The sequence below is a fragment of the Trichosurus vulpecula genome, chromosome 2 (assembly GCF_011100635.1).
Source record: "Trichosurus vulpecula isolate mTriVul1 chromosome 2, mTriVul1.pri, whole genome shotgun sequence".
Lineage (NCBI taxonomy): Eukaryota > Metazoa > Chordata > Mammalia > Diprotodontia > Phalangeridae > Trichosurus > Trichosurus vulpecula.
Window position 1 is genome coordinate 366781569 of NC_050574.1, and position 18848 is coordinate 366800416.

At 39.0% G+C, this 18848-nt stretch overlaps 1 protein-coding gene across 1 annotated transcript; it reads right to left on the bottom strand.

Annotated features, from left to right (window-relative positions):
- Positions 1–2322: 2322 nt before the first annotated feature.
- Positions 2323–3052, bottom strand: C2H21orf62 (chromosome 2 C21orf62 homolog). The gene has a single exon (XM_036747485.1). The coding sequence runs from the start codon at positions 3010–3012 to the stop codon at positions 2323–2325; it is 690 nt and encodes a 229-aa protein (XP_036603380.1). The 5' UTR covers positions 3013–3052.
- Between the last annotated feature and the right edge of the window lie 15796 nt (positions 3053–18848).

Genomic DNA, 18848 nt, shown 5'->3' on the forward strand with positions numbered 1-18848 from the left:
TCTTGTTATTTTCATCTTTGTATGCTCTTGGGATGATGTGGCTCATTTCGGTTTCATGCCAAGATTTTTTGTAGACTTATTTTCCATTCTGTTGCTTTTTTTTATTAGTTTTTGAAGTGATATTGATCATAATTTTCCACCATCCTACTCAGCAGTGTTTTGCAAATGAACTTGTGGTATAAATTGACTTTGCCTTTAGTTCCCCATTTCTGCCTGAATGGCAAAGATATAACAAATGGTAGTTTCTGGAATCTTTTAGCTTACTTGTCATTGTAATTGTTTTATGGCAATTAAACTTTTGCAGAAAATTATGACGATTAAGATTAGTATTGATCTCTTCCTTTATCTCCCATTTCCCAACATCAATTTTAATAGGTTGAAGTTGTTAAGTTGTTGCAGTCATTTATAGTATGTTCTCATCTTTAGCCTCTTGTTTAATTTGCTGTTGATTTTGAATTTTGCTGTATACTTTTTAAGTCTGTGTTATGACTGCACAAGAGACAGATGATTCTGCTATCGCACATCCATAACTAGTAATTTTCTGGCTGTTGAAATATAGTCAGCTTAATTTTCTTTGGTGAGTTGTTTGGAGTTTGTCTTATTCAGTACCTTTGTACTCTCTCTTTTTCGGGTGGTTGGGGGCGGGAGGGAATCTTTTAAGTACTTAACTGTCAGGTACCATGCTACAAATACAAACAAGATAATCCATACCCTCAAGGAGCTTACATTCTTGGGGGGAGAGAACACATAAAGGGGAGCTGAAAAGCAAAAGGCAAGATGGTTGTCAACGGGGAGCGGGAGGAAAAGACATTTGGGGAGTTGAGTTGTGAGTGCAATGGAGTATGGCAGGGCCCCTCCTGATGCAGTAGTCTGGGAAGGCAGTCACAAATCATGAGGCTGACCTCTGAGTGGAACTTTCTCCAGGGAGGCAAAGTAGCACTGATCTCCAACCTTTTTTTTTAACTGCTAAACCACGGTATATAATCAAACACTCTACAAGCATTTATTAAGCACTGGGTGTCAGGCACTGTGCTTAGGTGCTGGGGATACAAATATGATAAATGAAAAAAGTCCCTTCTCAAAAGGAGTTTACACTGTAATACATACAAATATGATTGGCCTACTTACTGGTTCTGAGAGCATCTTAGTCATATGATACAGGATGAAGGGGGAAGGAAGAAAAGATCCTCTTCCATTTTTTCTTGGATGGGGCCAGTTCTGGCCAAAATGATTAAATGGGCAAAATTTGCGTTGAGCATTTTCCCACCTCCCTCTGAGCCTCTCTCCTCTCCCAATGACCTCCCTTTAAAGTGGTCCCTGAACTCAAGGAGCCTCCACTTTGGCTCTTTACCCAGTCCTTCCCTAATCTCCAAAGTGCATTATGTTCCACCATTACTTACCTCTCTTGCACCATAACCCACCTCTTTCCCTCTGCAGTTATTTTTAGCTAGGTATTTGGGTGAAAGCAATCTGATTGAACACACTATTCATAGTCATATGTGATTGGTGCTTTGGTCCTTTACCTCCCAGCATTTTTAAGAGAGGAGTTTGTAAATTCAAATTTGTTTCTTATTGGTGGAAATGCAGGCTGTTAGAAATTGTAGAGTGGAAGAGTTCTTAAAATATATTCTGGTAGTCTCTTTCTTGGTTCAACTCTCTAAGCCTTTCCTCTTTTTCATAGCTTCTTTTCTTTCTCCCTTTCTAGATTCATAATGTCTCTAAAAGCTCCATTTTTTTTTTCTAAATGGCTTCTAATGGCAAGCATGGTACTATGGAAAGAACATGGGCTCTGGAGCCAAAGGCAGTTAGAGGCAGCTAGGTGGTGCAGCAGATAGAACTTGGAGTCAGGAAGTCACAAGTTCCAATCCAGCTTTAGACACTTATTAGCTGTGAGGCCTTGGGCAAATCACTTAACATATATCTGCCTCAGTTTTCTCAGCTGTAAAATGAAAATGAATAGTAGCCACTTCCCAGGGCTGTTTTGAGGATCAAGTGAGACCTGGGTCCAAATTCCACTTCTGACACTGCCAGTGTGACTTTGGTCAAGTTACTTAACCTCTCTAGGTTTCTTACCCATCTATAAAATGAAGGGCTTGGACTAGATGGCCTGTGAAGTAATTTTCAGCTCTAGGTCTATGGTCTCATGTTTCCCCAGAAGCCTGATGGTAGTGTGGGTTGGAGGAAATGTTGGTGACTTGGCAGGGAAAGAAGGGGTTAATTGTAAGTGGGTATTTATAAGGTCAGAAATCCCTTAATGACATACATTGTACAGATTAACCATATTTTGTTAACGTATCCATTGAAATTGATCACAGTACAATATCAGTAAATGAATGTAACAATATAACTTTTGTTGCTTGGGATGGAAAACATTTTGAAGTAAGAAAGGTAAGGGAAGTTGTTTGTGATACTGGCAACATTTTCAATGCTGTATGATTTCAAAGATGATTCCCCATTGAAAAGAGCTGTATCCAGGAATGAAACATATAAAAATGTTTGCCTGTCTGTGGGCCATTTAGGCTTCTCTTCCTTAAAATCACTGTCACCACTGTTGTGTATCAGTAAGCTTTGCTCTGGGAATTGATCCTTGACTTCTGTGTTGATTCGAAGCCTCTTCAGTCCCCAGATTGCCACATATTCTGTTGGGAGGGTAGTTGTGCTACATAGAGAAAGCTTCAGGTCCCTAACCAATGTAAAATTCAGTAGGAAGCCCAGTGCAGTGGTGTCTGTGAACCAAATAGTCAGATCACTCTCATAGCTGGCTTGCTCTATCGTATAGGGTAAAACAGTTTTACAAGTGCACATCAGATTAGCCAAACTGTAATCACAATCCCGTATATCAGCAGAGCAGCTGCAGTTTCGAATGGTGTTTTCCTTAGTAAAAATCAATGTGTTGTTTTTTTGACCTCCTACAAAGCTGCTGTATGCAAAGAAGCCAAAGAAGCTAATTAGAAGGAGGTGTTGACCAAAGGGCAGAGCCATCTTTTTCAGAGATAAGACAGTGGCACTCATTTGTTGGGTTGTCTTTCATTCGGTGAGTCAAGCCAATGCCAACCACCTGGGAGAAAACAAATAACCTCGTCACTACAAATTCCTTTTAAGAAAATAATTTGAGAAAACGAAGCACCTCTATTCCAATTCTGGCCTTCAGTTTAAGGTTCCATTGAGGGCACAAAATACTGAAAATACCAAACCACAGGCAAAGGGCTTTTCCCAGAAACATACACAAGATTACAACCACTTTATTGTGTCTTCCAAAAGCCCAGGACACCACCCACTGATAGCAGCTGTCATTGCAATAAATGTGCCAGTGAAGGAGAGAGAATGCCAGAGCTGAAGTCTGCCATGTAACTGCTGAGAGAAGCTTTTATTATCTGTAGGGAAAATGAGTGATTTGCAGCTATTTGAATAACACATCTTTCAGGCATCCAGTTGTTAATATTTTGTAACTATTTGATCCATAAACATGGACTAATTTCGTCCCCCTTCCCTTTTCCTCTTAAAACAGGATTTTACAAAATCTAGAACACAGCTTTTTGTTGAATTCATCTTGTTCCCCACATTCTCCCTCTTGTTAAATATTAGACAACATACCACAAATACCAATTAAATGTTTAGTTAATGGTAAACTTTAACTTGATTCACCCTTATTTTTCTTCTAGCTGGGCTTCATTTTTTTTTTACCCCCTCGTGTTATCTAATGATCTAGCTCACCCATCTTCTTGGTGCTTTCTCAAATGACTAAAGATTGAAAGTGGTACGTTGAATTAATAGCTTACATTTGTTACTGTGTATAAATAAACAATGACAAAGATAATTAAAGGATAATTAAATCATAATTACCTTTACCCATACCATTCCCATCTCAGAATAATATCATGCATTAATTTTTATATCTATCTGTGCACATAGCATATACACTACACATAATACCTATCTGTCTACTGGGCAATAAGTAGCATTATTGTTGTTCAGTTGTGTCAGACTCTTTCTTTGTGACCCATCTGGGATTTTTTTTGGCAAAGATATTAGAGTAGTCTGCCATTTCCTTCTCTAGCTCATTTTACAGATAAGGAACTGAGGTAAATAGATTTAAGTGACTTGCCCAGGGTGACACAGCTAGTATGTGTCTGAGGCCAGATTCGAACTCAGAAAGATGAGTCTTCCTGACTTCAGGCCTGCAACTCTATCCATTGTACCATCTACCTGCCCAAGTAGCATTAAGCCCTATGTAAAATGCAATTATTGTGGGGAATTACAAACCTTTCTCTTCCTGGTTTGTGGGGGGAAGAGTGAAGAATGAGGGGAAGACAAGTGCCTGGCTCCTCATTCCTTTTCCTAGATGTTTTGAGAAACAGCCCTGCTTTTTAATAGATACACCCAGTTGTTCCTGGGGAAATATAGGGAATGGAAAGATGTTTGGGGAGAAAGTGGAGTGCTATCTCCAAAGTTTTAGACCCAGAGGAAAATATTGATGTGAGTGCTGCTCAGGCATTGGGGGAGGGAGAATGCAAACTGTAATTAGCTGCTATGAGCCAACAGGGGATCAGAGAAAGACACCAGCTTGTAAGGCCGCATGAGGAAAAGATTCCTTTAACCCTTAGGATACTTATTCATGAGGCTTTGGGCTGTGAGAACCAATGTGGGAAAAAAAAGCTTTAAAAAAATGGAAGGATTCTTGAGTGGAGGCACATTTTGATTTATAAACACCTTGGGGCAAGACAGAAAGTCTGAAATTTACTTTCCTCACCATTTTGGACAGCTAGTCCTCTGGAAATGGGAACTAGGGCCGAGGAGAACTCCAGGGAAAGAGACAGTAGGAAAAACTTAAGAGCAGCAGAAGATAGACAAAGGGGCTTGTAATGAATGACCATAACCTGCTGAGAGATGGGAAGAATTATAGGACAAGATGCTACGGAGGAGAATGAAAAGGAGCACTGAATGACAGGAGAAGTTACTAGAGGTAAGAGCTGCTAGAAAGCAGCAATGAAATTAGACATCAGAGGACCTGAGGCAGGGAGAAGGAGCACAGATCAAAGTCAAACGCCTCCTTCTGGAGCCCCACCCATGGCTGTATTATAAATAAATGAAACTCTAGGTCTTGGCGACAAGATTGCCTTCTGGTGGGGATCATTTTCTGTGGGTTCGAATTCAAGTCCTACATGTTTTCCTTGACTTGTTAATGCATCTTCTCATGATTTGAGCTTTGTGAGCCTGTTTGCTGGTGGGGGCAATTGGTGAGATATACCCTGGAGGTGTATGCCAGATATTGAAACTCCCAGATCAAAGGTGGGGAACCTGTGGCCTCGAGGCTACATGTGGCCTTTGAGGTCCTTGGGTGTTGCCTTTTGGCTGAGTCCAAGTTTTACAGAACAAATCCTTTATATTAAGGTGACTTGTTCTATGAAGTTTGGATTCAGTCAAAGGGCTGCACTTGAGGACCTAGAAGGCCACATGTGGTCTCCAGGCAACAGGTTCCCCATCTCTGTCCCAGATCATTTGGATGGAGACAGTGAGCCAGATAGTGAGAGGTCTCCAAAGCCTAGCCTTGCCCTTCCTATCAGAAGATAGCCTGTCACACAAAGGTTATATAATAGTAAAACAGTCATAAAGCAATCTTGTGTGGTTTGGAGGAGTATAACAGCAAATTTGGTAAGTGATATTTACATATGTTCCATAGTCTCTCTAAGGTATTTCTTTTCCACATTGTCATGATTCTCCCAGAAGCAAGCTCCCTGATGCCTCTATGTGGAATAGTTCCATCAAGCAAGCAAGCTAATGGCATCTGTACATGTGCCACACCGCCATCACACTTATTTAAAGATAGAGATATATGTGATTGATTGAAAAATTGGCCACTAGGTGATGATGTCATGATTTCATGAAGACTTATGAAATGGAAAATGCAAACTAATTTCCTACCTTTTCCTTTATAATAGTAAAAGAATGGTGGAAAGGGGTACTAAATCTCTTAGACCATCTATAAACATTAATTTTCCTGATGGTACTCTCAACGTAAGTGTCCAACCACTGAGTTGACATGTTTCTGGGCAAACTGAACCACATCCAAATTTTTATTTATATTATTCCTGCTGATTGAAGATTGGAGCCTTCAAAGGAGAAAGATGAATATAGGAAGTGATCAACAAGGTAAGAAGATGCTGTCTAAACATGGAATTTGAGTTTCTGTACAATGATTTAGGGTAAATCACTTAACCTCTCTGCTCAGTTTCTTCCTCTATGAAATGAGGATGATAATACTGTAACACTTTTATCAAAGGGCAAATAAGGTAGTGTATAGAAAGTGCTTTAAAAATCTTGAAGTCCTATATTTATCATGGTTGTGTTGTTATTGTTGTTATCACTTCATTCTCATATTATTCAATTGGGTTCAGATAGAAGTGGTCCTGGGACAAATAACTATCTACTAGTCTTCTTTTATATTTAATGTTCTACAATACTCTTGCATAGGTAGATAAAATAACTGGTTTTTAAATAGTTAAACAAAAGCATTAGTATGTAAATTTATCCTACATAGGCTCACTGAAGGCATTATCAATATAACTCCAGTAGCGGATAGGTCAACAAAGATGAATACAACTCATTCTGTTTCTATATTATTTTGTTCTTCTCTGCTAAGTCTCTACATTTTGGTAACTTTTTGTTTCATGTAGTTTGGAGCTGTCAGCCCCCTATGCAATAAATTCCAGTGGTTTCTTATCATCTTCAGAATCAAATATAAAATTATCTGTTAGATTTTTAAAACTCTTCATAACCTGACCCCTTCCTAGCTTTCCAGTCTTCTTAGACCTGCTACCCACCAAGTACTCTGTGATCCATTGACATTGGCCTCTTTTGCTATTCCTCTCACAAGACACTCATCTCCAGACTTCAGGGCATTTTCACTGACCGTCCCCCATGCCTGGCATTTCCACCCTCCTCATCTCCCTCTGTTGGCTTCCTTGAAGTCTGAGCTAAAATCCCATCTTCTGCAAGGGGTCTTTCCTGATTCTTCTTAAGAGGGAGGGCCTTCCATGTGGGATTATGTGAAATTTGCCCTGGATATATCTTGTGTGATAAGTGAATTTACCACCATATACTTAACATGAAGCTGTATAACTAGCTAGAGCCTGCAGAATCAAGCTGAGATGTCAAATTATAGCTCCAGTGTTAATGCTGAGTTTGCAAATTCCACCTATAAGCCTGGTATTTATTGCCTAGTTTATTATTTTACCTGATGTAGATCTTACCCTTCTGCTATCCATTCTTTGTGTAAATCATTATCTTCTCTTCTGTCTGTGCCCATCCTTCCCATATAACTAAAACCTATGCAAGCTTGCCGAAGCTGCTGCTTAGGGCCCACTGCTTTTTTGTATACAGTGAATCAATGCTCTGAGTATATAATAAACCAGTTTTTCCAGATCTCTGTGTGTTAATAGATAGATATGATTGACAGCAGTACCTATCAATGAATCCTTGGACAGTTTTTATATGACTTGTTTGTATATAGTTATTTATATATAGTCTCTCCATTAGACTGTGAACTCCTTGAGGTCAGGGACTGTTTTTGTACCCCCAGCACTGAGCTTGGCACCTAGGAGGAACTTAATGTTTGTTGATGACTTAAGATCATGAGGCTGTGATATGGAGATATGTACTAAAATGTTGTTCTTAAGTTTTGTGGATCAGTTATTTCTGAGTAGTTTTCAGCAACAATTTTGGCTAATACGGTTCATTAATTGAATGTGTATCTATATGTATATATACGTATGTGCGTATATATTTGTATATACACACATGCATAGATTTTTTGAGACAACTTTTTGTGAAGACTATGAAAGTGGTGTTGATGTATCTTGTTTCCTTTATTTTCATCCATAATTTCTTAATTGTTGTCCCATGAGATATTTGTCATCTTTTTTGTTGTTGTTTATAAAAATGCTGACAACCTAGAAGGAACAGGTTTCCTGTCAAAGTCTCCATCATTATGAGAAAAGGATAAATCCAGTGCTGTACCAAAAGCAGCTCCCTAATTAATCAATAAATACTTTTTAAGTGCCAGGCACTGTGCTAAGGAATACAGAAAGAGGCAAAAAATGGTCTATACCCTCAAGGTCTTACAATCTAACAATCTAATAAAATGCCCAGGGCTAAGTGATGGAGTGTCTTGCTCATGGTATAGCTCAGAGACCAGTGTCACTGGATTGAAGGGTTATATGTTGGGAGTGAGTTGTAAGAAGACTGTAAAGGTAGGAGGGGAGCTAGGTTATGAAGGGTTTTGTATGTCAAACAGCATTTTGTATTTGATCCTGGAGACAATAGGGAGCCACTGGAGTTAACTGAGTGTGGGTGGTAGTGATATGATCTATCTAGTTAAGACCCAAGCTTTAGGAAAATCATTACTGGCTGAATGGAGAATGGATTGAAGCGGGGAGAGACTTGAGGTAGGTGATCTGGGCATTCCTCAGAACCATATTATGGTATGTATCAGTGAGATTTGGTAAGCTATGACTAATGGATGACTGGCCTGTGGCTTTGGAAGGACATACCGTATTTAAAAGGAGGTGAATGATGGAAAGGGAGCAATAAAATAACATTGTATAAAGACAATAGACTTATGTAAAGAAATCCTCAAACCAGAGGGGAAAGCTCAGAATGTGTTAAAACTGACAAGAAGAGGGACATCATAAAGAGACACATCTGGCAAATCCTTTCCCAAGCATCTTACAACTTGTTCGACCTTGAGGAAGTGACTTAATCTCTCTGTACTTCAAAGAGCTACTCAAGTTACTGAAACTTTCCAAGCCCCTGGCAACTTTGTATAACCTGGTCTAGTGGAACGAGTTCCCTTCTCAAATGAGATTCAGGTTTGGGGTAAAAATATAATCACACAATTGCACAGACAACTAAAGCAGCTAGTATAAATTCAGGGATTTAATCTCAACAGGGTCTGTCACTAGCTGAATGACTGAGTGACCTTTGGTAAATGGAAAACAAGGGCCACTGTGATTTTCAATTGCTCATCTCTTTAGTTGTTTAAATAGGCATCCACCAAATTTTAAATTAATCTGTTGTCTTTTCTAGTACTTTTAATACAGTTAACATGTCAAAAATCATCCCTGCCTTCAAGGAGTTAATATTCTTTGGAAGGGGGATCCAAAACTTTTATTTTTCATCTAGACCTATGATTTTATTGGTGTTGGAAGAACTGTGGGTTTGGAAACTACTGTTCAGATAAACAATCCATCTGTAACTTTCAATCTTAATGCTTGAGGGTACTGGGAAGTTAAGTGACTTGGCTATGGGCCCATAGCTAAATAAATATAAGGCGAGTTGCCTTGAAAAGGGCAGGAGGGTTCTAAAAGGCAGAGGTGAGAAAAGAATGAATTCCAGGAATGGAGAAGAGCCTCTGTAAATCCATGGAGATAGGAAGTGGAATATGTACTGATTTTAGGGAAGTTAGTAGGCCAATTTGGCTGAAACACAGCCTAGAAGGGTAGGTTGGAGTCATAAAGTGGAGGGCTCTAAATTCTAGGGAGTTTGTATTCTTGGAGGCAACAGGAAACCACTGCAGATTTTTAAGGGAGGAGTGACATGGTCAGACTTGTTCTTTAGGAAGATCTTTAGGAAAGATGGATTAGAGAGCTGAGAGACTAGAAGCAGGAAAGACCAATTAGGAGCTTATTCTAACAGTCCAGGAAGTAAATGATGATCTTGGATATTGCCTAAGTGGAAAGAAGAGGATTAATACAGAAAAAAAAAACTGCAAAAAAATTTGGCATTTGATTGGAGAGAGAGAGAGAGAGAGAGAGAGAGAGAGAGAGAGAGAGAAAGAGAGAGAGAGAGAGGAAGGGAGGGAGGGAGAACGAACTCAGGGATGACTGAGGTTCTAAACTAGGGTTAACCTTCTAATGAAAGATGTTGTCCTTGGTCCACTCAACAGAAATAGATAAATTTGGAGGAGGACAGGTTTAGAGAGGAAGATAAGGTGGACATGTTGAATCTAAGATACTGACAGGAAATCCGGATGGAAATTTCCAGCAGTAGTTGATGTAGGACTCTAATCTAGAATCAGAAGAGATTAGAACTGTATAGATTTGTGAGTCCCCTGTGCTGAGATGATTGAACCCAGGGGAGATTATCAAAAGAGGGAGGATATTGGGAGAAGAGAAAAGGACCCAGAGCAGAGCTTTGGGAGAGACCTGTTATTACACTGATGATCCTGGAAAGGAGGCTAAGAAGTGTTTAGACAGGTAAGAAGAGAACCAAGAGAGAATAATATTATGGAAACCAAGCTGCAGAGGAGTCAAGGAGAATGATGACTGAGAAAAAGCCAATGGATTTGGCAGATAAGAGATAGTAACCTTTGAGGAAGCAGCATCAGTTGAGTTGCAGTGTTTGAAGCCAGATGGCAAGGGGTTGAGAAGAGAGGGAGTGGTAAGACAAGGGAGAAAATGAGTGTAAAAGACTTCTAGGAGTTTGGCTATGAAAAGGAAAATAGATAAAAGAGGAATTACAACAATGCATAGGAGCACATTCCTTTCTAGTAGGCAGTCCAACAATAACAAAAACCTTAAACCCTCCGACCTTGTAGTCCCACTTATTGGGAATATATGTATATTTTTAAAACCCAAAACATTTATACATGGCTATTTATTGATGTATTACATGTAATAGTGATAAACTGTAAGTAACTTAAATACTCTATAGTTAGTAAGTGGCTAAGCAGACCATAGTACATTATTACAATGGGGAACATACTGCCATAAAGAATGATAAATATGCCTACTTTATAGAAATGTGAAGATATCTACATGAAATAATACAAAATTCAAAAGGAGTAGAAGTGTCATGAACTATGCATTATGTACACATTAGCTGGAATGGCTAGGTGGCACAATGGATAGAGCACTGGGCCTGGAGTCAGGAAAACCTGAGTTCAAATTTGGCCTCACACTTACTAGTTGTGTGACCCTGGGCAAGTCATTTAATCCTGTCTGCCTCAGTTTCCTCATCTGTAAAATGAGCTGGAGAAGGAAATGGCAAAGCACTCCTGTATCTTTGCTGAGAAAACCCCTAATGGGGTCATGAAGAGTCAGACAACAACACCACCACACATTGGCTATCATGTTATATACATACACACATGCATTTAAATAATAACTAACATTTATAAGGTTTACAATAATTATATATATGTATATAAAATGTAATAATATTATCTACCTCACCGGGTTGTTGTGAGGATCAAATTTATTTGTGTGTGTGTGTGTGTATGTATATATGTATGTGTAATATGGCAGGTACTATTATTATCCTCATTACATTTTATATGTGAGGAAACTGAGGCTGAGGTTAAGCAACTTGCCCAGGGTCACATTTGAAGTGAGATTCTAATGCCTGAAGCTCAAGTCCAACACTATGCATTAGGGCACACTGCCTCTCCAATGTCTATATTTATGAATATATAATCATAAATATTGGAAGGGGTTATTAAGTTGCCATTGACATATGCATGTTGAAGTTTTCTTTTACTGTAAAGGTGATTTAAACACAAAATGCAAAAATAATTTGTGATATAGGTTCATATTCACTTATCATATAAGTAAATGGAAGGATATGGTATTTGGTAGTTACTTGAGGTTTTGGAAATTAGAAGAGAACTCTGGAATCCTGTTGATTGATCTATTGAATTATGCTTCTTAATGTGACATAAAAGGAATTAGTTTTTGTTGCTCTGGGCTGTTCAACTGAGTTGATGCTTTCAATTAGATAACATTGCTTTTCTTCCTAAGGCTCAGTTTACTCATGTTCAAAGTTGCTTTTGACATTGTCTTTATATTTTACAACTTCTCTCCTTAAAAAAAAAAAAACAAACTTGCAGAGTTTTTATGATTTGGAACCACTAACATAAGCAAGGTAGTTTGACTTTGAGAGCCAGTCACTTCTAATTAAGTAATTTCCTCTTTGATGTTCCTTTGAGGAAGATAACCTATATTTGCTTCTGTTCCTTTGTTGAAAAATAGTGTTGTTCCTCGTTCTTCACCTTTTTCTTAGTTGGTGGAGGATGAGGTCTACAGAGAAGGGTGGGATGAAAGTCAGTAAAGAGTAGGTATACCCCATAAGGACTTATCTAGACTTTGTATCTGCCCTAGCATTTTGCACAGAGCAGGCAGTTAAATATACAAACTCTTCATCTTGGCATTTAACCCCTTCACAATCTGGATCCATTCTTTTATTCCAAACATAGTATATCACATAATTCATCTACTTTAACATTTAAAATTTATTATTATTTTTAACATTTAAAAAATTTTGAATTCTGAATTTTTTGCTTCTCTTCCATACCTTCTCTACCCATTGTGAAGGCAAGAAATATGATATCAATTATACATGTGAAATCATGCAAAACATTTCCCTATTAGCCATGGTACAAAAAAGCAAGAAAAATAAAGTGAAAAAAATTTGCTTCATTCTGCATTCAGACTCTATCAGTTCTTTCTCTGGAGGTGGATAACATTTTTCATCACAAGTCCTTTGAAATTGTCTTGGATTATTGTATTAATCAGAATAGCTAAGTCATGCACAGTTGATCATTCTACAGTATCGCTTTTACTGTGTACAATGTTCTCCTGGTTCTGCTAACTTCACTTTGCATGAGTTCATATAAGTCTCCCCAGGTTTTTCTGAAACCATCCTGCTCATTATTTCTTATAGCACAATAGTATTCCATCACAATCACATACCACAACTTGTTCAGCCATTCCACAATTGATGGGCATCCCTTCAATTTCCAATTCTTTGACATCACCAAAAGAGCTGCTATAAATATTTTTGTATAAATAGGCCCTTTTCCTTTAAAAATCTCTTTGGGGTACAGACCTAGTAGTAGTTTTGCTGGGTCAAAGGGAAAGCACAGTTTTATAACCCTTTGTGGATAGTTCCAAACTGTCCTCTGGAATGGTTAGACAAGTTCATAACTCCACCAACAGTGCATCAGTATATTCCAATTTTCTCACATCCCCTCCAACATTTACATTTTTCCTTTTCTGTCATATTAGCCAGTCTCATAGGTGTGAGGTGGTACCTCAGAATTGTTTTAATTTGTATCTCTCTAATAGTGATTTAGAGTATTTTTTTTCATATAGATAGCTTTGTTTTCATCATCTGCGTGTTCATATGATATGAACTGCCTGTTCATACCCTTTGACCATTTATCAATTGGGGAATGACTTGTACTTACAAATTTGACTCAATTCTCTATATAGTTGAGAAAATAAGTGCTTTCTTTTATTATTTCTTAAAAATATGATGTCTAAGCTTTTTTTTGGTCGTGGCTTTTAAAGGTAGTACAGTGATTCTTAAATTATTTTCCTAAATCTGTTTTCGAGGTAAGTGGGTGTTTTGTTTTTTATTTTTATTTTTTTGCTATGAGATACCTAACATTTTCTTTCATTTGTTCAGTCTTTTGACTTTGTTTTAGTATTTCTTGCTATCTCGTAGAGTCATTAAGTTCTGTTTGGAAAATTCTAATTTTCAGGTAATTCTTTTCTTGAATAAAGTTTTGTACCTTTCATTTCAAGCTGTTAATTTTTTTTATATCTGTAGCTCTTATTTCTTTTCTTATTTTTCCTCTTCCCATTTCACTCTCATCTGTTTTTTAAAATCATGTTTAGCTCTTTTTAAAACTCTTGCTTTAACTTTTCTAGGAATTCTGGTTGGACTTGTGTCCATGATGCATTTTTCTTTAAGGCTTTACTTGTAGATGTTTTAGAGTGGTTCTCTTCTATGTGTCTTGAGCTTCCCTGTTGCCATAATACCTCTTTATATTAGATTCTTTTTTTTGGTCATTCTTTAACCCTGCTTCATGATTCTGTACTTTATATTAGGGCTAGGCTCTGCACACTTCTCTCTCTCTCTTTCTGTATGTATGTATGTGTACAGTGTCTGGCCTGAGCTTCTGTCTTGTTATGTCCTTTTGCTGATTTCATAGCTGAGACCGGAGGCTTGAAAACTTTCAGGGCTCTCAAAATAACATGATCCAGGCCTAAGTCTGCTCACTAACCCCTAATATGAGCTTGGCAGATTCCTAAACCAAGAACTTGGTCTGTTGGCTTATCTCTTATTAGGAATTTCAGTAGACTGCTGCTGGACTCAATGGCTACTAGCCCACTGGGAAGTTCTGTAGGTTCAGAGCAATTAAACGGCAGGTTCCCCACCCCTGGTCTGGAGCTTATGCCCTGTAGACTTTCGCCCTGGGCTTGAGGCTCGAACCAAGTTTCTACTCTATTCTTAGGAACAGAACCACATGGCCACTGTTTGGTTTTGAACTTGTTTCTTTATACACAGTGAAGGCCCACTAGGAACCATTCCTCTCCACCACCTCTATATGCAGATCTGTCCCCTCCCCTGTGTCTAATGCAGAATTGGGTAGTAAGTGACAGAACAGCCAGACAGTACCTGTTCTCACACCCTATGTTAGTTCAGGTAGTCCCCTGATATCACTTCTTGCTCTGGGGTTTCCTGCCCTGGTGCCCAGTCTCTGTTCTTTCTCAATCCCTGGGCACTGAAATGCTTTGGGTATTCCTGGTTAGACCCTGTCCTCAGTGTCCCTGGATCTCTCTGTCTTTCTCCCTAACCCACTGTGGGCTGGAAAAAATGACTCATTGTGACTTTTTCTCGGGTTTTCTGATTAGAAGTCAGTGTGATATACTTTCTAACTCTTTTTGTAGGGGGTATGGTGAGGGAGGTTGCCTCTACTTTCTGTTACTCCACCATTTTGACTCTACCTCTGTGACCAACAGTTGTGAATAAATAGTTCTCAAAAAAATTTGCAAACTATTGCTCCAAATCATTAGTAATAAGAGAAAGGCAAATCAAAGCATCTTATACCCAACAAATTGACAAAGATGACAAAATTGGAAATAGTAAATTTGCTGGTTAGTTTTACTGTTCTCCTTTTTTCTCTTTCTTTTTTACTCTGTTATGTACTGGGAGATTGGCCAAATGGGCCTCATCCCTATGGGTATGTACAAAGTACCTGGATGCAATTCCCCACCTGGAAGAGGGTGAGGAGCCTGCTTCCAGACAATTGTGAAGGCATGTAATGGGAATGCCTGAGAGAGACTTCAGGAGCTTGTGTAAACGCTCTATAACTGGTTCCAATCTGCTAACTACACATTGAATAGATGCCTCTTGATTTTCTGTGGCTTTGGAATTGGAACTCGGGGACAAGGGATATTTAAAAGACCCTAGCTGGTCTTGGCCTCTTTCCCTTGAGTTAGAACTTCTTATAGTTTTGACTTCTTCCTGTCTGGTTGCTTCTAATGAGAGACAATGTTGTAAGGGTAGTGGCTATGGGCTCTCTGCTTCCAAAACCAACATTTGGCCCTGTGCATATGGGCCTTAGTTCTTTGCCTTGGCATTTGTTCTTTCATTTTAGATGAACAAAGTTGGAGGATATAGTCTTTTGAGTTTTGAAAGGTCAGGAGATCAAGCCACCCATGGTCCAGGAGTCTGGGAGTCTGAAAGTTTAATCCATACTAGGTTTTGCAGCAGCTCAGCATGAACAACAGCATGAGCAACCTGAAGACCTTTAGAACCCAGCCCAGTGATAGTTGAGACTAGGACTCATCTCCACCATAATGCCACATTTGGCACCATTGAACATGTGCGACCAGTGCTCTGCAGAAACTGTGCTAAGTCTGAGCCCTTTTTCCCCAGAGACAGCTTGCTGACCATGGGAGGAAGGAGTGATATATTTAGGAATGAAAGTGATACCAGAATAGAAGATAGCAAGAAAAATGGGTAAAAAAACCCAAAGAATTTCTAGCTACTTTCGAGGCTCTTAGGGCCATCTCTTGCTTAAAGCCTTTCTTACTCCCCCTAATCATTAATATTTTCTCCTTCCTCAAATGATCATATATTTCCTTATCTGTGTACTTTTTCTATTCCTCAGTAGAATGTACATTTTTTGAGGGCAGGGACTTTCACATAATAGGATTGATAAATGTTTGTCGAATTGAATAAATGTATGTTGAGCTTGGCCTTCTCAAAACCTTCCTCTATGACTGGTCTCCAAGGTATAAGTTCACCTTACCCTTGGAAGACTTCAAAGACTTTTTTTCTACAACAGTCTACCAAGATTTTGCTTCCATAAGCCTTCCCTAATTCTTGTTCCAAGAGTTTCTTCTTTAGATGCTCCAATGGAGGACTTCCTTTGCTTTTAAATATCAAATTAATTTGTAACCTGAATGTTAGGGTTACTGGGGATGGCCTGCTTTTTAGCGCAGCTCCAATCCCTCTTCTTGGTAGGCTCTGTTTGGTCCTCTTGTTTTTCCCCAGATTCTTCATTTGGAGTGTTCCCCAAATACTATTCTACTTATAGATGAAAATTACTTCTGATTTGAAAGGGGCAAAAAATTCTGGAATTTCATAGCTATGTCTTTCAGTTTTTTATACCAGAGTAAAACAGAGTTTAACTCAAAACATTATTCCTGAGAATTTCACATCTTTTTGCTAGGTAAGTAGTCCAAATGATATCCTCCCTTTGACAAGATATCTTCTTACAAGTAATATCTTCCTGCAAACAGAACCAATCCTATCTAACTAACATTCCTTTTGGAGACAGAAACATTATCTAAAAAATGCTGTTTAATCCTAGATTTAGAAGGAATCTGTATGGAATTTGTTTTGAAATAAGTAATATCTGTGTGCCCACATGCCCCATGGGGCACAGCTCCTACTAAAATGCACATTAGTTCAATTCTGATGTCTAGGTTTCATCTCCCTGTCATGCACACTCATACTTAAACTGCATTTTGTGCAATATTTTGTTCTAAGGACAGCTGCAGTCCCCACCTCTATTAATGATTCAAAGGCTTTCAAGTTTAAGTCATGTTCTATAAGAGTAAGAGACACTTTCAGTAATATAAATGGAAATATTTGCCAGATCTACAGACTTCCTGAACTTTTGTAGTGGTTTGGTATAAAATCATTCCTCTCAGGCTAGAGAAATGCCTCTCTAAGTTTTCAGGGAGAATAAAATATTCCTTTAACAATTAGAAGAAGGAGGAGGAGAAGGAAAGAAGAGGAAGAAAGGAAGAGGGAGGAGGAAGGAGAAGGAGGGATCTGAAGAGGCAGAAGGGAATCCTGACCACTATGAGGAGGCTGGAAGGTGGAGGAATGTGACCCAAAGGAGGATAGGAAAAAGAAAGAACATTAAAAATTTGGAGCTAAGTATTGGGTATAACCCATGACTCAGCCTCTCAGGTCTGAGAGCACCTAAACTGGATTTGATATTGTATACCTTCAAGAGTATCACCACCATGGGTAACCCTTGGGAACATAAAAAACCAAAACAAAACAAAAACTTGTTTTATGTGTTTCTCAGGGCCCTGTTCCCTCCTCCATTGTTATTTCCTATGAGCTGTTTTGTTGTTCAGTTGTTTTAGTTATGTCCAACTCTTTGTGACTTCATTTGGGGTTTTCTTGGCAAAGATACTGGAGTGGTTTGCCATTTCCTTCCCCAGCTCATTTTACAGATGAGAAAACTGAGGCAAAGAGGGTTATTGATCTTCCCAAGGTCACACAGCTAGTAAGTGAGGTTGGATTTGAACTCAGATCCTGCTGACTTCAGGGCTAGCACTTTATCCACTGTGCCACCTGGCTGCTCCCCTATAATCTATAAGTCTCACAAATATTTCATAAGAACTAGACTTATTAGGAAAAAGAATGAAACAGGAAAAACAACAGAAATAACATCTTAGTCCTTGAGCTCCCTCTCCACTGAGGTTTCAGGACTCATAAGACCCTGACTCACAGTCTTGCTTTAGTGTGATTCCAATTAAGGGCCTCAAGGGCAGCCTTTCTTTGTAATTTGTCTGCCTCATTCTACTCTTGGGCTACTCACTTTCCTCTCACTGCAGTTGCTGCCACCATTACTATGTTAGACACCCCAACACCCTCTCAAGCTGAAGTCCCTGCATCAGCCAGCTCAGCTGTCTGGGTGTCCCGACTTTCTCTTGGCAGTACAGCCACTTTAGCAGGCTGGTTCCCACTACACCAACTTGTTTATATAAACAAAGTAAAATTGGAAGGTACCAGAGATGACAAGGTGTAGGGGAGGATTATGCCTCTACATATTGGGATGGTCGTTTATTTGTTCTTATTGTATCTTTGAAGTAAACATTCTTTTGTAAAAGCTAATCTAACTATTAAGTGATTAAATGGAATGGGGGTGGAGGACCCTTAAAATTGGGGGGGACACAATCAGTGGAAGCTTGAGCCACTGGCAAGGAGACTAGATACCCTCAAACCCTTCTTGAGTGCAAGAGAACCCTGGAGGTATGGTAAAATGTTACATACCTAGCCTTCAGGCAGTAATAATCCAGACTAATCATGTTACATGTGCAAGAAACAGCAAGGATCTCAGTGTGGCTGGATCATAGAGTATATAGAGGGGGGTGAAATGTAAGAAGATAGGAGCATAAAAAGGGACCTTCCTTACATAGGAAGGGATCAGGTTATGAAGGGTTTTAAATGCCAAATAGGTGATTTTTTTTTGTCCTGGAGGTGATAGGGCACCAGAGGAATTTATTTAGTATGGGAGTAACATGGTCAGACCTCAGCTTTAAGAAAATTACTTTGGCAGCTGAATGGGGGGATGTACTCGAGTAGGGAGAGACTTAATGCAGGAGGGCCAATCAAAAGGCTGTTAGAATATCCAGGAAGGAGACAATGAAGATCCACACCAGAGTGGAGGCTATGTCAGAGGAGAGAAGGAAGTATATGTGAGAAATGTTGGGAAGGTAGAATTGATGGGCCTTGGCAACAGATTCAGTATGGAA